Source organism: Canis lupus, chromosome 13, assembly GCF_048164855.1.
Source record: "Canis lupus baileyi chromosome 13, mCanLup2.hap1, whole genome shotgun sequence".
Taxonomy (NCBI): domain Eukaryota; kingdom Metazoa; phylum Chordata; class Mammalia; order Carnivora; family Canidae; genus Canis; species Canis lupus.
In genome coordinates, this window is record NC_132850.1 from 9,949,856 (window position 1) to 9,967,920 (window position 18,065).

At 43.8% G+C, this 18,065-nt stretch overlaps 1 protein-coding gene and 1 pseudogene across 1 annotated transcript; both read left to right on the forward strand.

The window, feature by feature from the left end:
- Positions 1–3,447: 3,447 nt before the first annotated feature.
- On the forward strand, positions 3,448–15,499 carry COA7 (cytochrome c oxidase assembly factor 7). Its single transcript, XM_072772076.1, has 3 exons — positions 3,448–3,615; positions 6,058–6,198; positions 14,229–15,499. The coding sequence occupies exons 1-3, from the start codon at positions 3,510–3,512 to the stop codon at positions 14,675–14,677; spliced, it is 696 nt and encodes a 231-aa protein (XP_072628177.1). The 5' UTR covers positions 3,448–3,509; the 3' UTR covers positions 14,678–15,499.
- Positions 10,489–13,428, forward strand: LOC140603207 (importin subunit alpha-1 pseudogene; annotated as a pseudogene).
- Positions 15,500–18,065: the final 2,566 nt, after the last annotated feature.

Below are 18,065 nucleotides of genomic sequence, written 5' to 3' on the forward strand. Positions count from 1 at the left end.
CCCTGGGCTGAAGGCGGCGCTAAACCACTGAGCCACCGGGCGCTGCCCACTTTGCCCATTTTTAAAACCATTCCCTTCTTATTGTTGAGTTGTAAGAATTCTCTATATGTTCAGGATGCAAGTCATTGTGGGATAGGCTTGCAAATTTTTCTCCCACCCCCAAAAGCATATAAAAGACATTAAAACATTAATAAATATTACCAAATTGCTCTCTAAAGAGGAGGCATCAATTTACATTCCCACCAATAATATATTAGAAAGCCCATTTCTCAACATTCTTTTTTCTTTCAAAGCCATTTAGGGGATCCCTGGGTGGCGCAGTGGTTTGGGGCCTGCCTTTGGCCCGGGGCGCGATCCTGGAGACCTGGGATTGAATCCCACATCGGGCTCCCTGCATGGAGCCTGCTTCTCCCTCTGCCTGTGTCTCTGCCTCTCTGTCTCTCTCTGTGTAACTATCATGAATAAATAAATAAAATCTAAAAAAAAAAAGCCATTTAGGTTTTGTTTTTTTTTAAAGATTTTATTTATTTATATGAGAGGGAGCGAGAGCATGATGGGGTGAGCAGCAGAGGGAGAAGCAGACTCCCCACTGAGCAAGGAGTGAATGTGGCTCCAACCCAATCCTGAGACTCTGAGATCATGACCTGTGCTGAAGGCACACCTGTCTCTGCATTCTTTCAAACACAGGATGCCAATCTTTGTTGACTGAAGAGATAAAAAATGATTACCATCCTTTAATCATTAGGAGGAGCATCTCATCACGTTTATTGACCAGTGTTTTCCCTTTTCCAAGAGGTGCATGTTTTTAAGCATCCAGGGAACTTTTGTTGAATGAATGAAGAATAAATGAGATAATGAACCTAAAGCACTAAACTCATAATTAATGATCAATTAATAATAGTTGACTCTAGCTCCGGAGTCAGGAGTTGAGTGCTATAATGCTCTTCAATTCCTCCCTCCAAGATCCAGGATGGTTATTGTGAACTCTAGGATTCTAAGAGAGCAGCTGGTTTCTCCTTCTAGTCCTCTCACTATGTGTTCAAGTAAATAACTTAATTTCTCTGACCTTCTATTTCTCTGTAACAGTCTAAACAATGTCTACAAGCTATATCATGCTTAATGAAAAGGAATATTAGATGAAAAATATGAGATTAATTCACAATAAGCACGTATTCAGGTATTACTTGAATAATTAATTTAAAAAGTAAATGTGCACATTTGTGGCCTGTCCCTCTCTAAATTTGGCTATCTACATCACCCTCACCAAGCTTTGCTCTATTCTTTGTTTGTTTGGCTTGTTGGGTTTTTTTTCCTTAATATTTATGTATTTACTTAGTTATTTGAGAGAGAGAGAGCACAAGTGGGGGTATATAGTAGGGGCAGACGGAGAAGGAGAAGCAGACTCCCTGGTGAGCAGGGGAGCCCAATGCAGGCTCTATCCTAGGACCCTGGAATCATGACTTGAGGTAAAGACAGAGACTTTTTTTTAAAATAATAAATTTATTTTTTTATTGGTGTTCAATTTGCCAATATACAGAATAACATCCAGTGCTCATCCCGTCAAGTGCCCCCCGCAGTGCCCACCACCCAGTCACCCCCACCCCCTGCCCTCCTCCCCTTCCACCAGCTCTAGTTCGTTTCCCAGAGTTAGGAGTTTCTCATGTTCAAAGACAGACACTTAACCAATCAAGTCAGCCCCACTTTGCCCTATTCTTGACCCTGTGACTGGCAAAAGGGATACAGAGTGCACAGTGTCACGGAGGACACAGACTTTCATGCCATTATGGGCATGACAAGAAACATTTTGGAAACAGGAATGACTCTGAGCCAGGCACTCTGCTAAGCACAACTGCATAGATGAACTTTTAGTCCTATTGACAACCACAAGAGATTTTCATTTACAGAAGAGAAATCAGGCTCATAATTGTGATTGGTTCAAGGTCACAATTTAGTAAACAGGGGACATGAATTCTTTTTTTTTGTATATTTTTTTTTATTGGAGTTCGATTTGCCAACATATAGTATAACACCCAGTGCTCATCCCGCCAAGTGCCCTCCTCAGTGCCTGTTACCCAGTCACTCCAACCCCCCGCCCAACCTCACTTTCCACTACCCCTTGTTCCTTTCCCAGAGTTAGGAGTCTCTCATGTTATGTCTCCTTCACTGATATTTCCCACTCATTTTCTCTCCTTTCCCCTTTATTCCCTTTCACTATTTTTTATATTCCCCGAATGAATGAAACCATATGTTTGTCCTTCTCCGATTAACTTACTTCACTCAGCATAATACCCTCCAGTTCCATCCACGTCTAAGCAAATGGTGGGTATTTGTCGTTTCTAATGGCTGAGTAATATTCCATTGTATACATAAACCACATCTTCTTTATCCATTCATCTTTCGATGGACACCGAGGCTCCTTCCACAGTTTGGCTATTGTGGTCATTGCTGCTATAAACATTGGGGTGCAGGGGGACATGAATTCTTATTAAGATCTGTCTATCCTCGGGGATCCCTGGGTGGCTCAGTGGTTTAGCACCCGCCTTTGGCCCAGGGCGCGATCCTGGAGTCCCGGGATCGAGTCCTGCGTCGGGGTCCCTGCATGGAGTCTGCTTCTGCCTCTGCCTGGGTCTCTGCCTCTCTCTCTCTCTGTCTCACATGAATGAATAAATAAATAATCTTTTTTAAAAGGAAGATAATAAGAATCCCTACTCAGTAGTGTCACAATGAGGGTCATAGTGAGAATTGAATTGGACTTTGTATCTTAGAATAGAATCTGGAACAAAGTTCAACACGGTTTAAGCGTTTGCTATTGTAACAGAATCATTACAACCTCTGCAGCTGCCGTGCTGCGGTCATCATCTCCCCACAGCCATTCCTTTCTTAGGTCGTTCAGGTTGGGGACGGGAGGATGGGGGGGTAGACCTGAGAGGAACGCACAGATGAACCAGACTTCTCATTTCATTGCACTAGAACAGACTTACAAATATTGGTTTCTGCAACCACACCTGGCCCAGAGTAGTTGCTCAGAATGCTTGCTGAATGAATAAACAAATGTCTTCCTACCAAACCGCAAGCTCTTTAAAGGCAGGTACTACTTCCTGGCTGTTGTGTTACTGGGACCAGGGACGGTGAGGCACCCAGCAGGCACAGAGATCATCCAACAAAGGAATGAATGAAGAAATAAATGACTGCAGACAGAAAATCATTAAGGGCGCAAAGGTGGCGCAGAAGTAGTCCTGCAGGAAGGCTGTCGCCGGTTTGAGGGAAGGAGGGAGAGTAGCAAGAGAGGCGGCGGCCGAAGGTCTTCCACGTTAGGTCTGCCGCGCTCCCGCTTCGGGAATGGCTGAGCCGCCCGCGCACTCGGCGGCACGCCCCGCCCCCGCCCCGGCCACGCCCCGGCCACGCCCCGGCCCCGCCCCCGGCCCCGGCCCCGCCCCGCCCCGCTGCTCACGTGACCGCGCGGCGGGCGTGCGGAGCGGCGGGCTGAGCTCGGCCGGCGCGCAGGGGCCATGGCGGGCGTGGTGGACTTCCAGGACGAGGAGCAGGTGAAGTCCTTCCTGGAGAACATGGAGGTGGAGTGCAACTACCAGTGCTACCGCGAGAAGGACCCCGACGGTGAGTGCCGCCGGCGCGGGCTGCGGACACGTGGGGAGGGACTTGCGTGTGTCGGTGGCTGGGACGCCCATAGAGGCCGCCCAGAGCGGCCAGTACCTTTAGCTGGTTTTCTCCTTCCTACTTCATTTTTATACGGGGAAAACATGGCACTGGCCTTCCCTTCTGATAGCCTGCAGCCTGTTTTCTAGATTAGGATGTAGCTATTTCTTGATGCTGACAGACTGACCAGGGTTGTTGTGCAGTGCGATGGCTGAGCCAGGGTGGCTCGGTCCTGGGAAGAGTGGGAGTCCCTAGGAGCAGGACAGCGGGGAAGGACTTGTGGGCGAGGGCGGGGAGCGGGGGCCGGGGGCGCAGACGAGGTCGGCTGAGTGGAGGCCAGGGCGGGAGAGGAGACGGCTGCCTTCCAGGTGCTGCCGAAGGCTGCCGTTAGAAAGAAGGTTGAAGAGGGAACCCGGGCTGCAGTGTATCAGGTAAGGCACTTAGATTTCATTGTGTAGGCAGTGGAGAGCCTTAGGTGTTTTTTTTTTTTTTTTTTAAGATTTTATTTATTTATTCATGAGACCCAGAGAGAGAGAGAGAGGCAGAGACACAGGCAGAGGGAGAAGCAGGCTCCACGCAGGGAGCCCGACGTGGGACTCGATCCCGGGTCTCCAGGGTCAGCCCTGGGCTGCAGGCGGCGCTAACCCGCTGAGCCACGTGGTGCCGCCCGCAGGAGAGTGCGCTGAGTAGGGCCGCGGGGAGGAGGGCTGCAGCGCGTTCGGGAGGCTGCAGTTCCTGTAGCTGCTATCCTTTGAAGCCTTCCTGACGCTCCCCAGAATTACTGAGATAGCTGCCTAACCCGACTGTTTGCATGCTCACTCCCTAAAAATCTGTTCTCTACCCTCAAACTGATAGTTACATTTTCATCTGTCCTATTAAATGCTATCTTATTCGATGTTTAAACGACAAGACAGCCCGTTTGTTGTTGTCAGTGCAGAGTGTACCCCCTCCAGCATTTTGTTCCATATTCATCCTGACATATACAAACATATGCTGGAATGACCTTTTAAAATGCAAATTGAATCATATCACTGCTCTTCTTAAAACCCTCCAGTGGTTTGCCTTTGACCTGCAATAAAATCCTAAGTCCATCCTGTGTTCCACAATGCCCTGGTCCCTGCCTTTCTCTCCTCATTTCCTTTTTTTTTTTTTTTTTTAATATTTTATTTATTTATACCTGAGAGACAGAGAGAGAGGCACAGGCAGAGGAAGAAAGAAAGGCAGAGGAAGAAGCAGGCTCCACGCAGGGAGCCCAATGCGGGACTCGATCCTAGAACCCCAGGATCACACCCTGAACTGAAGGCAGAAGCTCAACCACGGAGCCACCCCAGCGTCCCTCTCTCATTTCCTACCCGTTTCCATCTCCATCCACATTATTCCGTATTTGTACTAAGTTTATTCCCTCTTTGAGGCCTTTTAATTTATTGTTTCTTGTGCCTGAGACTTTCTGCCCCCTTCCATTTCATTATCTTTAAATAGCTAGTTCATTCTTGTTATTCACATTTAAACTTACACATGGTCCTTAGGCCCTCCTTGATTGCCCAGTTTATGGTAATTATTCCCCCAGCGTGCACAACAAACTATCTTATCCTGTTTATTTCAATCATATAACGTTTATTACTGTTGAAATGCGTCTTAAAAAAATAAATCTATCTTGCTCACCTATTTACTTATTTCTTCCCCCTCCTGTAGAATGTAATTTTTAGGAAAGCAAGTGACTATTCCTAGCATCTACAACAGTGTAAGGTACGCAGTTGCACATAGATGCTCAAACATTTGTTGAATGAAAGTGAATGAGATGAGTATTATTTGAGATGAAGAAGAAGGAACAGAGACAGAGGGGAGAGATATTGGGAGGAGGCTCACTGGGACTAGAGACTGCCAAAGAGAGTCTGTTTCTAACTCTTTTAGTAGCTTCTATTCCTAGTCTGTCTTTGGACTTCTCATTCTCAGCCTGGCTGAGGAGTATAGCACCCCTTTCTCGCTACAACAGGGACTAGCCCATAGACCATTTTGGTTTCCAGTGTTTTATTGCTGAACTTCCTGGGAAGCCCCAACCAAAGGCAGCAAAGTTTCAATCATGGAAGTCTGAGTCTTTGGCCTTGGGTGACAGGGAACAGAAGGGCTCCACCACAGTGGCTGGTGAGTGGCAGAGCCAATAGAGCGGCCGTGGTCACTCCAGCTTGTATGTGGTTCAGTCCCTGGCTGAGGGCAGATGACACCATTTGTAGGAATGGCTGGACACCACTTGCATTCTTTGTGGTGAGATCACCTTGCCACACCTCAGGAGAACAGAGGCTGGTCCTAAATGAAAGACACACTCTGGCCTGCCACACCTCAGCCCTCCCCACTGCTGTGCAGCAGCACCAGACATGAAGAGCAGCTCTTGCTTTTTCCTCACAGGATGCTATCGCCTGGTGGACTATTTGGAAGGGATCCAGAAGAATTTTGAGGAGGCTGCCAAGGTGCTGAAGTTCAACTGTGAAGAGAACAAACACAGCGATAGCTGCTACAAACTGGGGGCCTATTATGTGACGGGGAAAGGTAAGGAGGCGCCTGCTTTCTTTGGTCATTATCATGGATAGTAATGCTGGCATCACATCCTGTTCTTCATACTGTGCCCACTTCTCAGAAGGGTCCTCACAGGCCCTGGAGAAGCACGTTATAGGAAGATTTGGACAGTTCTACAGAGGGATAGAGGGAAGAGCACAGCCTTCCAAGTCAGGCAGACCTTGGGGAACGCTATTAACAGTAGTAGGACATTGAGCCAGTCGCTTTAACTGTGCCTCCGTTATATCACATGTAAGATGGAGAAAAATACCACGTGCTTCATAGGGCTGGTGTGAGGATTAAATAAGGTAATGCAGATAAAGGCACCAGCATGTGCCTGGCACAGAGGAAGGGACCAATCATTATTTCACTACCATCTTATCATTTCGCCTCATGCCCTAATTGCAGTTATCACTGGAGTAGTGAGTTTAAATTATCACTAAATAAGAACTTATTCCAACAAACTTATTTCACATAGTTTCTATAGGTGAGGAATTTGGGCTTGGCTTACCTATATGCCTCAGGTCTCTAATGAGGTTGCAGTTAAGACATTAACCAGGGAGCTAGAGCTATAGTCATTTGAAGGTTTGACTGGACCTGGAGTTTCCAATTCTTTTTTTTTTTTTTTTAAGATTTTTATTTATTTATTCATGAGAGACAGAGGGAGGGAGGGAGGGAGGAGGGACACAGGCAGCGGGAGAAGCAGACTCCATGCAGGGAGCCCGATGTGGGACTCCATCCCGGGTCTCCAGGATCACGCCCTGAGCTGAAGGTGGGCACGTAACCACTGAGACACCAGGCATCCCTGGAGTTTCCAATTCTAAGATGGTTCAGTCACATAGCTTGTTAGGAAAAAGCCTTTCCAACTATTATCGGGAGACCTCAGTTCCTTATGAGAGGGACCTCTCTGTTGGCTGCTTGTGTGTCATTATGGCACAGCATCTGGTTTCTTCCATAGTGAGTGATCCAAAAGAGAGAGCATGATAGAATCCAGAGTGTCTTTTATGACCTACCCTTAGAAGTCACATGTTTTTCATTTCTATCACAGTCTGTTTGTTAGAAGTGAATCAGTAAGTCTAGCTCACACTAATAGAGAACTAACATCCTACCTCTTGAAGGAAGGGATATCAAAGAACTTATGGGCATATTACAAAAACACCACAAATAGGAAATATGATCTTTGACAGGCAGCTATTTTTTTGGTCACTATAGTATGAGCTTCTTGAGAATTATCACTTGTTCCCAGTGCCCAGCGAAGCCTGGTTAGGAGGATATTCAGTGAGAACTTCATGAAGAGTGTGTTGTTTTAATTCTCTAGAGTTGTGTGAACTATTCCTGCCTTCACATAAGATGTGGGATCTATGGTAGTCTCTATTTTGAAGTTTAGCATTAACAGGAATATCAGCTTCCCTTGATGGAGCAGAGATACATTTTTTTGACCTAGTAGTTCTGCTAGTATCCTATCCTAAGGAAATGACTGAAAATGCAAATAAAAGTTAATGTGAGGGACATCTGGGTAGCTCGGTCAGTTAAGCATCCACCTTGTGATTTCAGCTGAAGTCATGATCTCATGGATTGTGAGATGGAGTCCCATGTGCGGCTCCACACTCAGTGGAGAGTCTGCTTGGAATTCTCTCTCCCTCTGCCCCTCCCCTGACTTGCGTACATGCACTCTTTCTCTCAAATAAATAAATATATGTATATATATATATATATATATATATATATATATATATAAATCTTAAAGGGGCCCTTGGGTGGCTCAGTCAGTTAAGTGTCTGCCATCAGCTTAGGTCAATGTGGAAAGATGCCCTGGTCTTACTTATCTAGCAAAATTTTATTTTCATTGACTTACAATTTACAAGTAATACATAACTGCATTATATTAATGATTTAAAAAAACCCAAAACCTGTGTGCCAACAGTAGTAGCTTCATTAAATTATGTTATGTCCACTGGAAGGAATGTTATTTAGCCCATTAAAAAATGTTCCTAGAGAATTTTTGTAGCTATGGGGAAAAACTTACGAAATATGATATATATATTTTTTTAGTGAAGAAAGCCAAATACAAATTTATATATATGGCGTGAACTCACCTATATGATACAGCATGCAAAACCAAAAATATTCTAGCTATTAAGTGTCTGGATTTGTGTCTTGGTAAAGTATTGGGTTCTTTTTGTCTTTATTCCTTTTTTTTTTTTTTTTTTTTTTTTTAATCTCCACACCCAACTTGGGGCTCAAATTCACAAAAATGAGATCAAGAGTCACATGCTCTGTGACTGAGCCAGCCAGGCCTCCCCACCCCCCTCCCTGCCTTTCTAAAAGTAATGTTTATACCATATTTTACAGTATTTCTTACAACGACTTTGAGTTCCTCACTGAAGTAGGGAAAACAAAAGTGGCTTTACAGTGATTTTCTCTTATAAGACAACTTTATGTGATTACTGGTTGTACATTGAAGACTTTTTTCCTTCTTAAATGTTCCTTTATTGAGCACACTGTTACTACCTTCAATGAAACAATGAATTAGATATGGACCAGGAGCAGGAAAGGACACCAATACCTGTTACACCTGGGAAAGCTTGATAAGCATCTTCAAAGAGACACATACAGTCCTGTGGGGGTTCAGTGCTGATGCAGGGGGTACTGTCACAGAGTAGGCATAGGCAGCATTGAAACTGAGACTTGAAGGACAGAGTGGAGTTTGGTGGAGGTGGAATAGAGTCGTCTCAGGCAGAGACTGTGTCAAGGTGAAAGAACACAGAGTGTTTAGAGATTGGTAGTTAATCCTGTTAAACTGACTTTCTTAAATAAATTTCTCTAGCTATTCAAACCATAGCAGTCACAGAAGATTCTGTAGCTGATCTTTGCTACTTAAGCCCTTTAGGAGTGCTGTTTAGCAAATCTTGGACCCTGACATGTCTAAAAGCCAAAACTGTGAGGCACCTGGGTGGCTTACTTGCTTAAGCATCTGACTCTTGATTTTGGCCCAGGTCATGATGTCAGGGTTGTGAGATCAAGCCCCATGTCAGGCGCCACGCTCAGTGGGGAGTTTACTTGATTCTCTTTCCTCTGTCATTCTCCTCTGCCACTTGCCCCCACTCATGCATGTTCTCTCGCAAATATTTAAATATTTAAAAAATAAGAAAATAAGGAACTCCTGGGTGGTGCAGACTCTTGATTTTGGCTCAGGTCGTGATCTCCTGGGTCACAGGATTGAGCCCCATGTTGGGCTTCATGCTTAGCATGGAGTCTGCTTAGGTTTCTCTCTCCCATGTGGTGGCTTAGTCAGTTGGGCATCCAACTCTTGGTTTTAGCTTAGGTCATGATCTCCAGGTTGTGGGATCAAGCCCCATGTCGAGCTCTGTACTGTATGTGGGGCCTACTTGGGATTCTCTCTCCCTCTGCCTGTCCTCCTCCCTGCCCACTCTCTCTTTCTGTGTCTAAAATAAATAAATAAATATTTTATAAATAAATAAGTAAATAAATGACAAAACTGTTGACTTCCTCTGCCTAGTTCTGATCCAAAAATTTTCCACTCTTTTTGCTTTTGCCTTCTTTTCCTTAAAAAAAAAAACAAAAACAAAAAAAAACCCACCTAGTGTCTTTTCTTGACACAGACTGGTTACTAAGGTAGCTCGGGGTAAGGGAAAGAGTCTGAGGCCAAAGAACCCACTTTTAGAAGGTGTAACATCAAGCAAGACATTTTCCTTCCCCGAGCCACAAATCCTTTGTTGACAAAATTAGGGTAATTTAGTCTGCTCATACCTTTCTTTCTGAACATCAAATGAGAACAGATGTGGCTGCTTTGTTAAATTGTAAAACGTTCTGGGTGGCTCAGTTGGTTAATCATCTGACTTCCACTAACAACATGATCTCAGAGTCAGAGTTGGGCTCTGCCCTCAAAGAGGGAGTTTACTTGTTTACTTGTTCTCCCTTTTCCTCTGCCCCTCCCCCTGCTGTGCTCTCTCCCTCTGTCTCTCAAAAAAATAAGTAAAATCTTTAAAAAAAATTGTAAAACATTCTATCAATGTGAACAGGTCTGACAGTTTGGTTGCTGCAAAAGTTACTTTGGATTGTATACCTAGGGTGTACATACCTAAGGAATGTTTTAGCCAAATGTTTTCATACATGAAATCAGCCTTGAACTATTTTTTGAAGCAATCTAAATGTCCTATGAAAAGAAATAGTAAACTCTGACACACAATTCTTTGAGGAAATATTATGCAGCCAATAAAACAGAAATTAAGAAGGGTTTCTAACAGGGAGTGAAGAAGGCTCATGGTTACCTGTGAAAACAAGACCAAATTGGGGTGCGTGGGTGGCTCCGTTGGTAGAGCATGGGACCCTCATCTTGGGATTGTGGGTTCAAGCCCTGTGTTGGGTGTAGAGATTATTTAAAACAAAACAAAAAAGCAAAACCAAAGTACATAGCTAAGAGGAAATACACCAAAAATGAAGTAGTGGTAATCTTTAGGTGGTACTAACAATGGATGATTTTTGTTTCTCTTCTATTTGATTAAGAACCCTCAATTTGGGGGTGCCTGGTGGCTCAGTCGTTTGGACATCTGACTCTTGGTTTTGGCCCAGGTCATGATCTGGGGGTTGTGGGATCAAGCCCCATGTCGGGCTCTGCGTTGGGCATAGAGCCTCTTGGGGTTCTCTCTGTCTCCCTCTGCACCTCGCCCTGCTGCTCGTGTGTGCTGTCTCTCTCTTTCTCTCAAAGAAAAAAAAAGTCCTCTATTTGCTCTTCTAAAAAGTGGAATTACTTTAGAGGACAAGATGAAAGTTCAGATTAAGTTGATGATAATGCAAACAAATCTTTAATCTAGATCATTCTTATATGCTTCAGACTGCTCATAGCTGATGTTTATTAGACATTCCTACTTGGAGTTCTCATTGGCATCTCAAACTTAACAAATCAAATATGGAATTCTTTTTTTTTTTTTTTTTTAAGATTTTATTTATTCATGAGAGAGAGAGAGAGAGAGAGAGAGAGAGAGAAAGGCAGAGACACAGGCAGAGGGAGAAGCAGGCTCCATGCAATGAGCCCGACATGGGACTCAATCCTGGGTCTCCAGGATCAGGCCCTGAGCTGAACGTGGCGGTAAACCACTGAGCTACCTGGGCGGCCCCCAAATATGGAATTCTTAATTGTTTTCTTCTCCCCCACCCCCAATATATTATGTCCCTATTATCTTCCAAGAGATACCCTTAGCAAGTGTTATCTCTCTCTACCTAATAGCTCAGGGCCAGCTTATCGCCAAAATATGTCTCAAATCTGTCCTATCTCTCTCCCTCTCTTACCATTTTTTTTTATTGGAGTTCAATTTGCCAACATATAGCATATCACCCAGTGCTCATCCTGTCAAGGCCCCCCCTCAGTGCCCATCACCCAGTCACCCCATTCCCCCACCCACCTCCCTTTCCACCACCCCTTGTTCGTTTCCCAGAGTTAGGTGTCTCTCATGTTGTCACCCTCACTGATATTTTCACTCATTTTCTCTCCTTTCCCCTTTATTCTCTTTCACTATTTTTTATATGTCTTCTTACCATTCTTAGGCAAGCCACTCTCCTCTCCTCCTTGGATTACAGTTAGGAGATTAATGCAAATCCCTGATCCTCTTTCCATAAGGCAACTAAAATGACTTTTAAGAATATAAACCATGGACACCTCTTGGTACTGAGCTATAGTGGATGTGTTTGAAGGCAGCCAACCCACAGCCTATACTTTCTGTGGAAGTCTGAGCTGGCCTTTCTCCCATTGTGTCATAACCAAGTCTACCAACAACAGTCCCAATTCACCAGCTGCCCACCTTAACAGATTCAAGAACAAGGGGGAAGACAGTATAAAAATGAGGCGTTGCTTAGTAGAAGTTAAGGGGGACCTGAGAAAAGCTAAGAAGGAAGACTTTGCTGAAAAAGAAATGTAAGTTCATTTCTTGATAATGCTACTTCTCCACTGCAGGAAAACTATAACAACCAGGCATTGTAAATTGGTCTGTTGATAACATTGTCAAAGACAATAAATAGCAACAATTTGGAAAGCCACCTGCAGGCTACTCAAGATGCTAAGAAACTGCTTTCTGGGGAAACGCATATATATATAGACATATAGACATAATCTGGGCTGGTTTGATTCTAAAATTTGCATCCTTTTGGGGCAGAACTGTTCATAGTCCCATTCAATTGAATCTGCTTGAGCCCTCACTGACATTGCTTCTGGGATATCAGACAGACCACGGCTGTGGTAGATAGAGGTGCTATCCTAGCATTCATTTCTCCATTGACATCTTCCCTTGCTCACATAAGTGAACAAGCTGTATGAGCTCTAGGAAACATTGTACGAAATAGTTCAGTTTTCTGAGACTTGGTTATCAAATATGTTGCATTTGACCCACTCTTGGCCCTTCTTGCAGTTCCTGATATGTCATCTTTAGCATGTGGTTACTTAGAAAAGCTTATCTGGATACTTTCAAATTTTTGTTGCAGCAAGGATCCTGCACTTCTCTAGATGCTATTGAGCAAATTCTTCCTACTTTAGTTCATCTCCTGCATTGTAGTGACCCAGAAGTATTAGCAGATACTAATGTTAGAACCATTTCTTACCGTACTCATGGTCCAAATGAACAGATTGAAACGGTTGTGAAAAGAGGAGTTGTGCCCTAACATGTGAAGCTTCGAGGAGCTCCTAAATTGCTAATTGTGACCTCTGCACTAAAAGCCATAGGAAGTATTATCACTGGGACAGATGAACAGACTTGTGTTGTAATAGGTGTTGGAGCACTTGCCATCTTTCCCAGCTTGTAATGCGTCCCCAAACTAATACTCAGAAGAAAGCAATGTGGACGGTGTGAAAGATGACATCTGGCTTCTAGGACCAGACACAGTAAGTTGTGAATCAAGGATTAATTCCATTTCTCATTGGCATTCTAAGGAAGACTTTAAGACACAAAAGGAAGGAGCCCCTGGGTGGCTATCTCTTGGTTTTGGCTCAGGTCGTGATCTCAGGGTCATCAGATCAGATCTCAAATGGGGCTCCACATTTAGCATGGACTCCACTTGGGATTCTCTCCCTCTCCCCTAACTCACTTTCTTTCTCTCTAAAATAAGTAAACAAAATATTTTGTTTTAAAAAAAAGGCACAAAAGGAAGCTGTATGGGCTGTGACCAACTATACAACCACTGAGCCACCCAGGCTGCCCATTTAGATATCTTTCAAGCTGCTAAGAAACTAGGTGAGATTGAGAAACTTAGTGTAATGATTGAAGAATGTGGTGGTTTGAACAAAATTATAGCTCTACAAAACAATGACAATGAGTTGTATGCAAAGCTTCATTAAGCTTGATTGAGAAGTATTTTTCTGTAGAGGAAGAAGATCAAAATGTGCCAGAAACTACCTCTGAGGGGATCCCTCGGTGGCTCAGCAGTTTAGCTCCTGCCTTTGGCCTTTGGCCCAGGGCGCGATCCTGGAGTCCCGGGTTGTAGTTCCACGTCGGGCTCCCTGCATGGAGCCTGCTTCTCCCTCTGCCTGTGTCTCTGCCTCTCTCTGTCTCTCATGAATAAATAAATTAAAAAAAATCATACATTGTGTGGTTGTTAAATATCTGTTTCATTAGACTATAAGATGCGCGAGGCTAAGGACAGTGTCTGTTTATTGTCCAGAACCTAATACAGTAGTTGGCAAATAATTTGTATTCATTATACATTGAAATTAACGAACATTGAGCAAAGTGCTTATAACATCACATGTTCTTGCTGTAACCCATGAGGTAGCTATTATAATCTCCTTTTTACCTCCTTTAGGGATATCCTGTCTCAGAAGATATCATTTGAACAAAAAATTCCAAGGCTAAAGGAACTGGAACGTTTGTACATCATACTGGGCCACCTTCCTTTCGTGCTGCCTTAGCTCAAAATATATGAACTTTATTCAGCAATTATTCTCTAACTTTGGCCTGAGACATTCAGGTTCTGCCCTGGCTTGCGTTTATTTTCTTTTCCCCTTTCCTTCCCCCCAGGTGGACTAACCCAGGACCTGAAAGCTGCCTCCAGTTGCTTTCTGATGGCATGTGAGAAGCCTGGAAAGAAGTCTGTGGAGGCATGTCACAATGTCGGTCTCCTGGCACATGATGGACAGGTCAATGAGGACGGCCAGCCTGACCTGGAGAAGGCTAGAGACTACTACACAAGGGCCTGTGAAGGCCACTATGCCTCCAGCTGCTTCAATCTCAGTGCCATGTTCCTGCAGGGTGCCCCTGGCTTTCCCAAGGACATGGGCCTGGCATGTAAATACTCAATGAAAGCCTGTGACCTGGGCCACGTCTGGGCCTGTGCCAATGCCAGCCGCATGTACAGGCTAGGGGATGGTGTAGATAAAGATGAGGCCAAGGCCGAGGTACTAAAAGATCGGGCCCGGCAGCTGCACAAAGAACAGCAGAAAAATGTCCAGCCTTTGACCTTTGGGTAGTGTGGGCTATATTTCTAGGCAACAGACCGCTTGAGGCTGGCACCTCCTATGTCTCCTGCAGCCCTTGAAGGTTAACCTGCTGGAGCAGGAAGACTTGGGACTTAATGTCAGTAGCTCTGGTTACAGAAGACCCATTGCCCCAGAGTGTCACCTACTGGGTTGTAGCCTAAAATGTTTATTTCAGTTACTATGCTTTTTCTCCGTTGTGTTCTGTGAAGACACACACATTTATGGGATTTTCACTCTCAAAGTCTTACAGCTCAGTGAGAAACAGCAACCTAGAGAGCCATGGAGATTGTGGGGGGTATGGAGGGGAGAAAAAAAGCCGGAAGTTGGAAAAATCAGCAGCTACTGGTGCCTGAGGGAATCAGATGTTAGTATTATTATTTTAGTTGAGAGGGCTTGAAAATCAAAGTATCTTGATTTACATAATAGAGGGCTTGAGGCGCTAAGAACAAGTCAAATAGTCACGACTGCCACCCTCTGGCTTCTGTAATCATTGGTGTCGGCTTCCTTTTTGCCTTTAGTCAGATCCTCAGCAAATTCATAGAGATTGGGAGGGATGTGCAACATAAAAGTTAGCGGTAGTTTGTGTCAGGATTGCCAAAGAGGATGAAATACAAGCCTTCCCTTAGTTTTGCAATTTGCAGTTGACGGCATCTCCAGTCCACTTCCCTGGCATTGCTCATCAACCTGAAGGAGCGGATGATTCCCAAGGCAGCTTCCACTAGGGATTTGTAAGTAAGGGTTTTGTGACACATTTTGTCCCTTGGAACTGAGCCTTTTTAACTGTCGCTGTGAATAAACTATTTTGATCGATTAGTCTTCTGTGTTATTAGTTTCTCTCCAGATTCTGGATAGGGTGGAGATTATGTTCTTCATGGTTCTGCTTTTTCTTTTAAACATTTGCTTTTTAAATTAACGTCCTAACATGTCACTAGGGGGCGATCTTGTCATTTTCCTGCAATAACAAGTCTGATCTCACCACCTAGTATTTCCCCGGCTTCCAGTTGTGCAGCTGTCCTAGGAGGAAGGGCTTGCTGTGTGGATGAAGGTTTGTAAGCACAGCCTGCCAGCTTCTCAAGTTGGTAGAAGAGAGGGACTTTCCCAGGAGCGGACAAGAAGTTTTAAAAAGTGAGTTTATGGGCAGACCCGGTGGCGCAGCGGTTTGGTGCCGCCTGCAGCCTGGGGCGTGATCCTGGAGACCCTGGATGGAGTCCCGCATCAGGCTCTCTGCATGGAGCCTGCTTCTCCCTCTGCCTGTGTCTCTGCCTTTCATTCTCTCTCTGTGTCTCTATAAATAAATAAACAAAAATCTTAAAAAAATAAAAATAAAAAAAATAAAAAGTTTATGTTTTAAATGTGAAGTAGCTTTTGTGTAATGTTTAAAATAATCTCTGTAAGCCAATAAACATGATGCTCAGCATCACTACTAATTAGGGAAATGCAAATCAAAAGCACAATGAGATAATTACCCCACACCTGTCAGGATGGCTGTTACATGTGTATATATATATATTTAAAAGACAAGCATTGGCAAAGATGGGGAGAAATTAGAACCTTATACATTGTTGGTGGGAGTGTAAAAACATATAGCCACTATGGGAAACAATATAGTGGTTCCTCAAAAAATTAAACATAGAATGGCCATAGGACCCAACAATTCCATTTATGGGTACACCTATGTTCATAGCAGCATTCACAATTGCCAAAAGGCAGAAGCAATCCAAAGGTCTATCAGTGGGTGAGTGGATAAACAGTATGTTTATACATACAATGAAATATCACTTGGCCTTAAAAGGAAGGAAAATCTGACACATGCTATAACTTGGATGAACCTAAAAGACACACTAAGGGAAATACCCATCACAAAAAGACATAGTGTGTGATTACATTTACACAAGGTGTCTAAACTCAGAGTAAAAAAAAAATAAAAATAAATAAATAAATAAATAAACTCAGAGTAGATAGAATGGTGGTTGCCACAGGCTAGGGGGAGGGGAAATGCAGATTTATTTAATGGGTATAGAGTTTGAATTTTGCAAGATGAAAAAGTTCTGGAAATTACTTGCACAAAAATGCGAAAGTTTTTTTTTTTTTCTAAAGATTTTATTTGGGATCCCTGGGTGGCGCAGCGGTTTGGCGCCTGCCTTTGGCCCGGGGCGCGATCCTGGAGACCCGGGATCGAATCCCACATCGGGCTCCCTGCATGGAGCCTGCTTCTCCCTCTGCCTGTGTCTCTACTCTCTCTCTGTCTCTCATGAATAAATAAAACCTTTATTTAATTTTTTTTATTTTTATTTTATTTTATTTTTTTTTTTAATTTATTTATGATAGTCACAGAGAGAGAGAGAGAGAGAGAGGCAGAGACACAGGCAGAGGGAGAAGCAGGCTCCATGCACCGAGAGCCCGATGTGGGATTCGATCCCGGGTCTCCAGGATCACGCCCTGGGCCAAAGGCAGGCGCTAACCCGCTGCGCCACCCAGGGATCCCTATTTAATTTTTTTTTAAAGATTTTTTATTTATTTATTCATGATAGTCACACAGAGAGAGACAGAGAGGCAGAGACACAGGCAGAGGGAGGAGCAGGCTCCATGCAGGGAGCCCGATGTGGGACTCGATCCCAGGACTCCAGGATCATGCCCTGAGCCAAAGGCAAACAGATGCTCAACCGCTGAGCCACTCAGGCTCCCGAAAATGTGAAAGTTCTTAACACTACTGAACTGTGCATTTAAAAATGATTAAGATGGTAAATTTTATGTCTATTTTACCACAATTTTTAAAAATGTAAACATTGAATTTTTTTTAAGATGCAAGGTTTGAAGTTTTTGTTTATAAAAGGAGTATGTTTTTATGAACTACAACATGGATTGGGACATGGCAGAGAAAACAATTCTTGCAGTCCTGTACAACCTGCTAGCATTCTTTGGCTAGAATGCACTACGAATGTGGTGCTTAATACTTTTTAAAGAATCACATCTTTTCAATTAAATCATTAGGTTTGTAATTTTGAAGAGTTAATTTGATTTTTGGTGGCAGATGTGCTGGATTATTTTTTTATGGAGCAGTTCCTGCCTGGGACCCAAGGTGCCTGCCTTCTTTGGATCATATATTGAGATGGGACTGGAAACAATGGTTTAGCATTAACAGTTTCAAAATGTAACATTTCACAGAAGTTATTAAAATGTAAAGACTAATAATTTACTGTCCAGAAAGGTTGCTCTGGGAAGGAATGGGTAAGAGCCAGCATGGTTGAGTTTTTCACTTGTGCAGCCTTTGAGACAAGGTTTGAAAGTGGGTTTTCAGATTCTAGTCACAGCAAGCGACTCATTACTGTGTCCTCTGGCTAGCAGGCATTTGAATCATCATTAGCAACTACTTCTGATG

Coding starts and splice junctions, on each gene's coding strand:
- COA7 (XM_072772076.1), top strand. CDS start 3,510: ATGGCGGGCGTGGTGGACTTCCAGGACGAGGAGCAGGTGAAGTCCTTC. Junction 3,616..6,057: donor CCGCGAGAAGGACCCCGACG/GTGAGTGCCGCC, acceptor TTTTCCTCACAG/GATGCTATCGCCTGGTGGAC. Junction 6,199..14,228: donor CTATTATGTGACGGGGAAAG/GTAAGGAGGCGC, acceptor CCTTCCCCCCAG/GTGGACTAACCCAGGACCTG.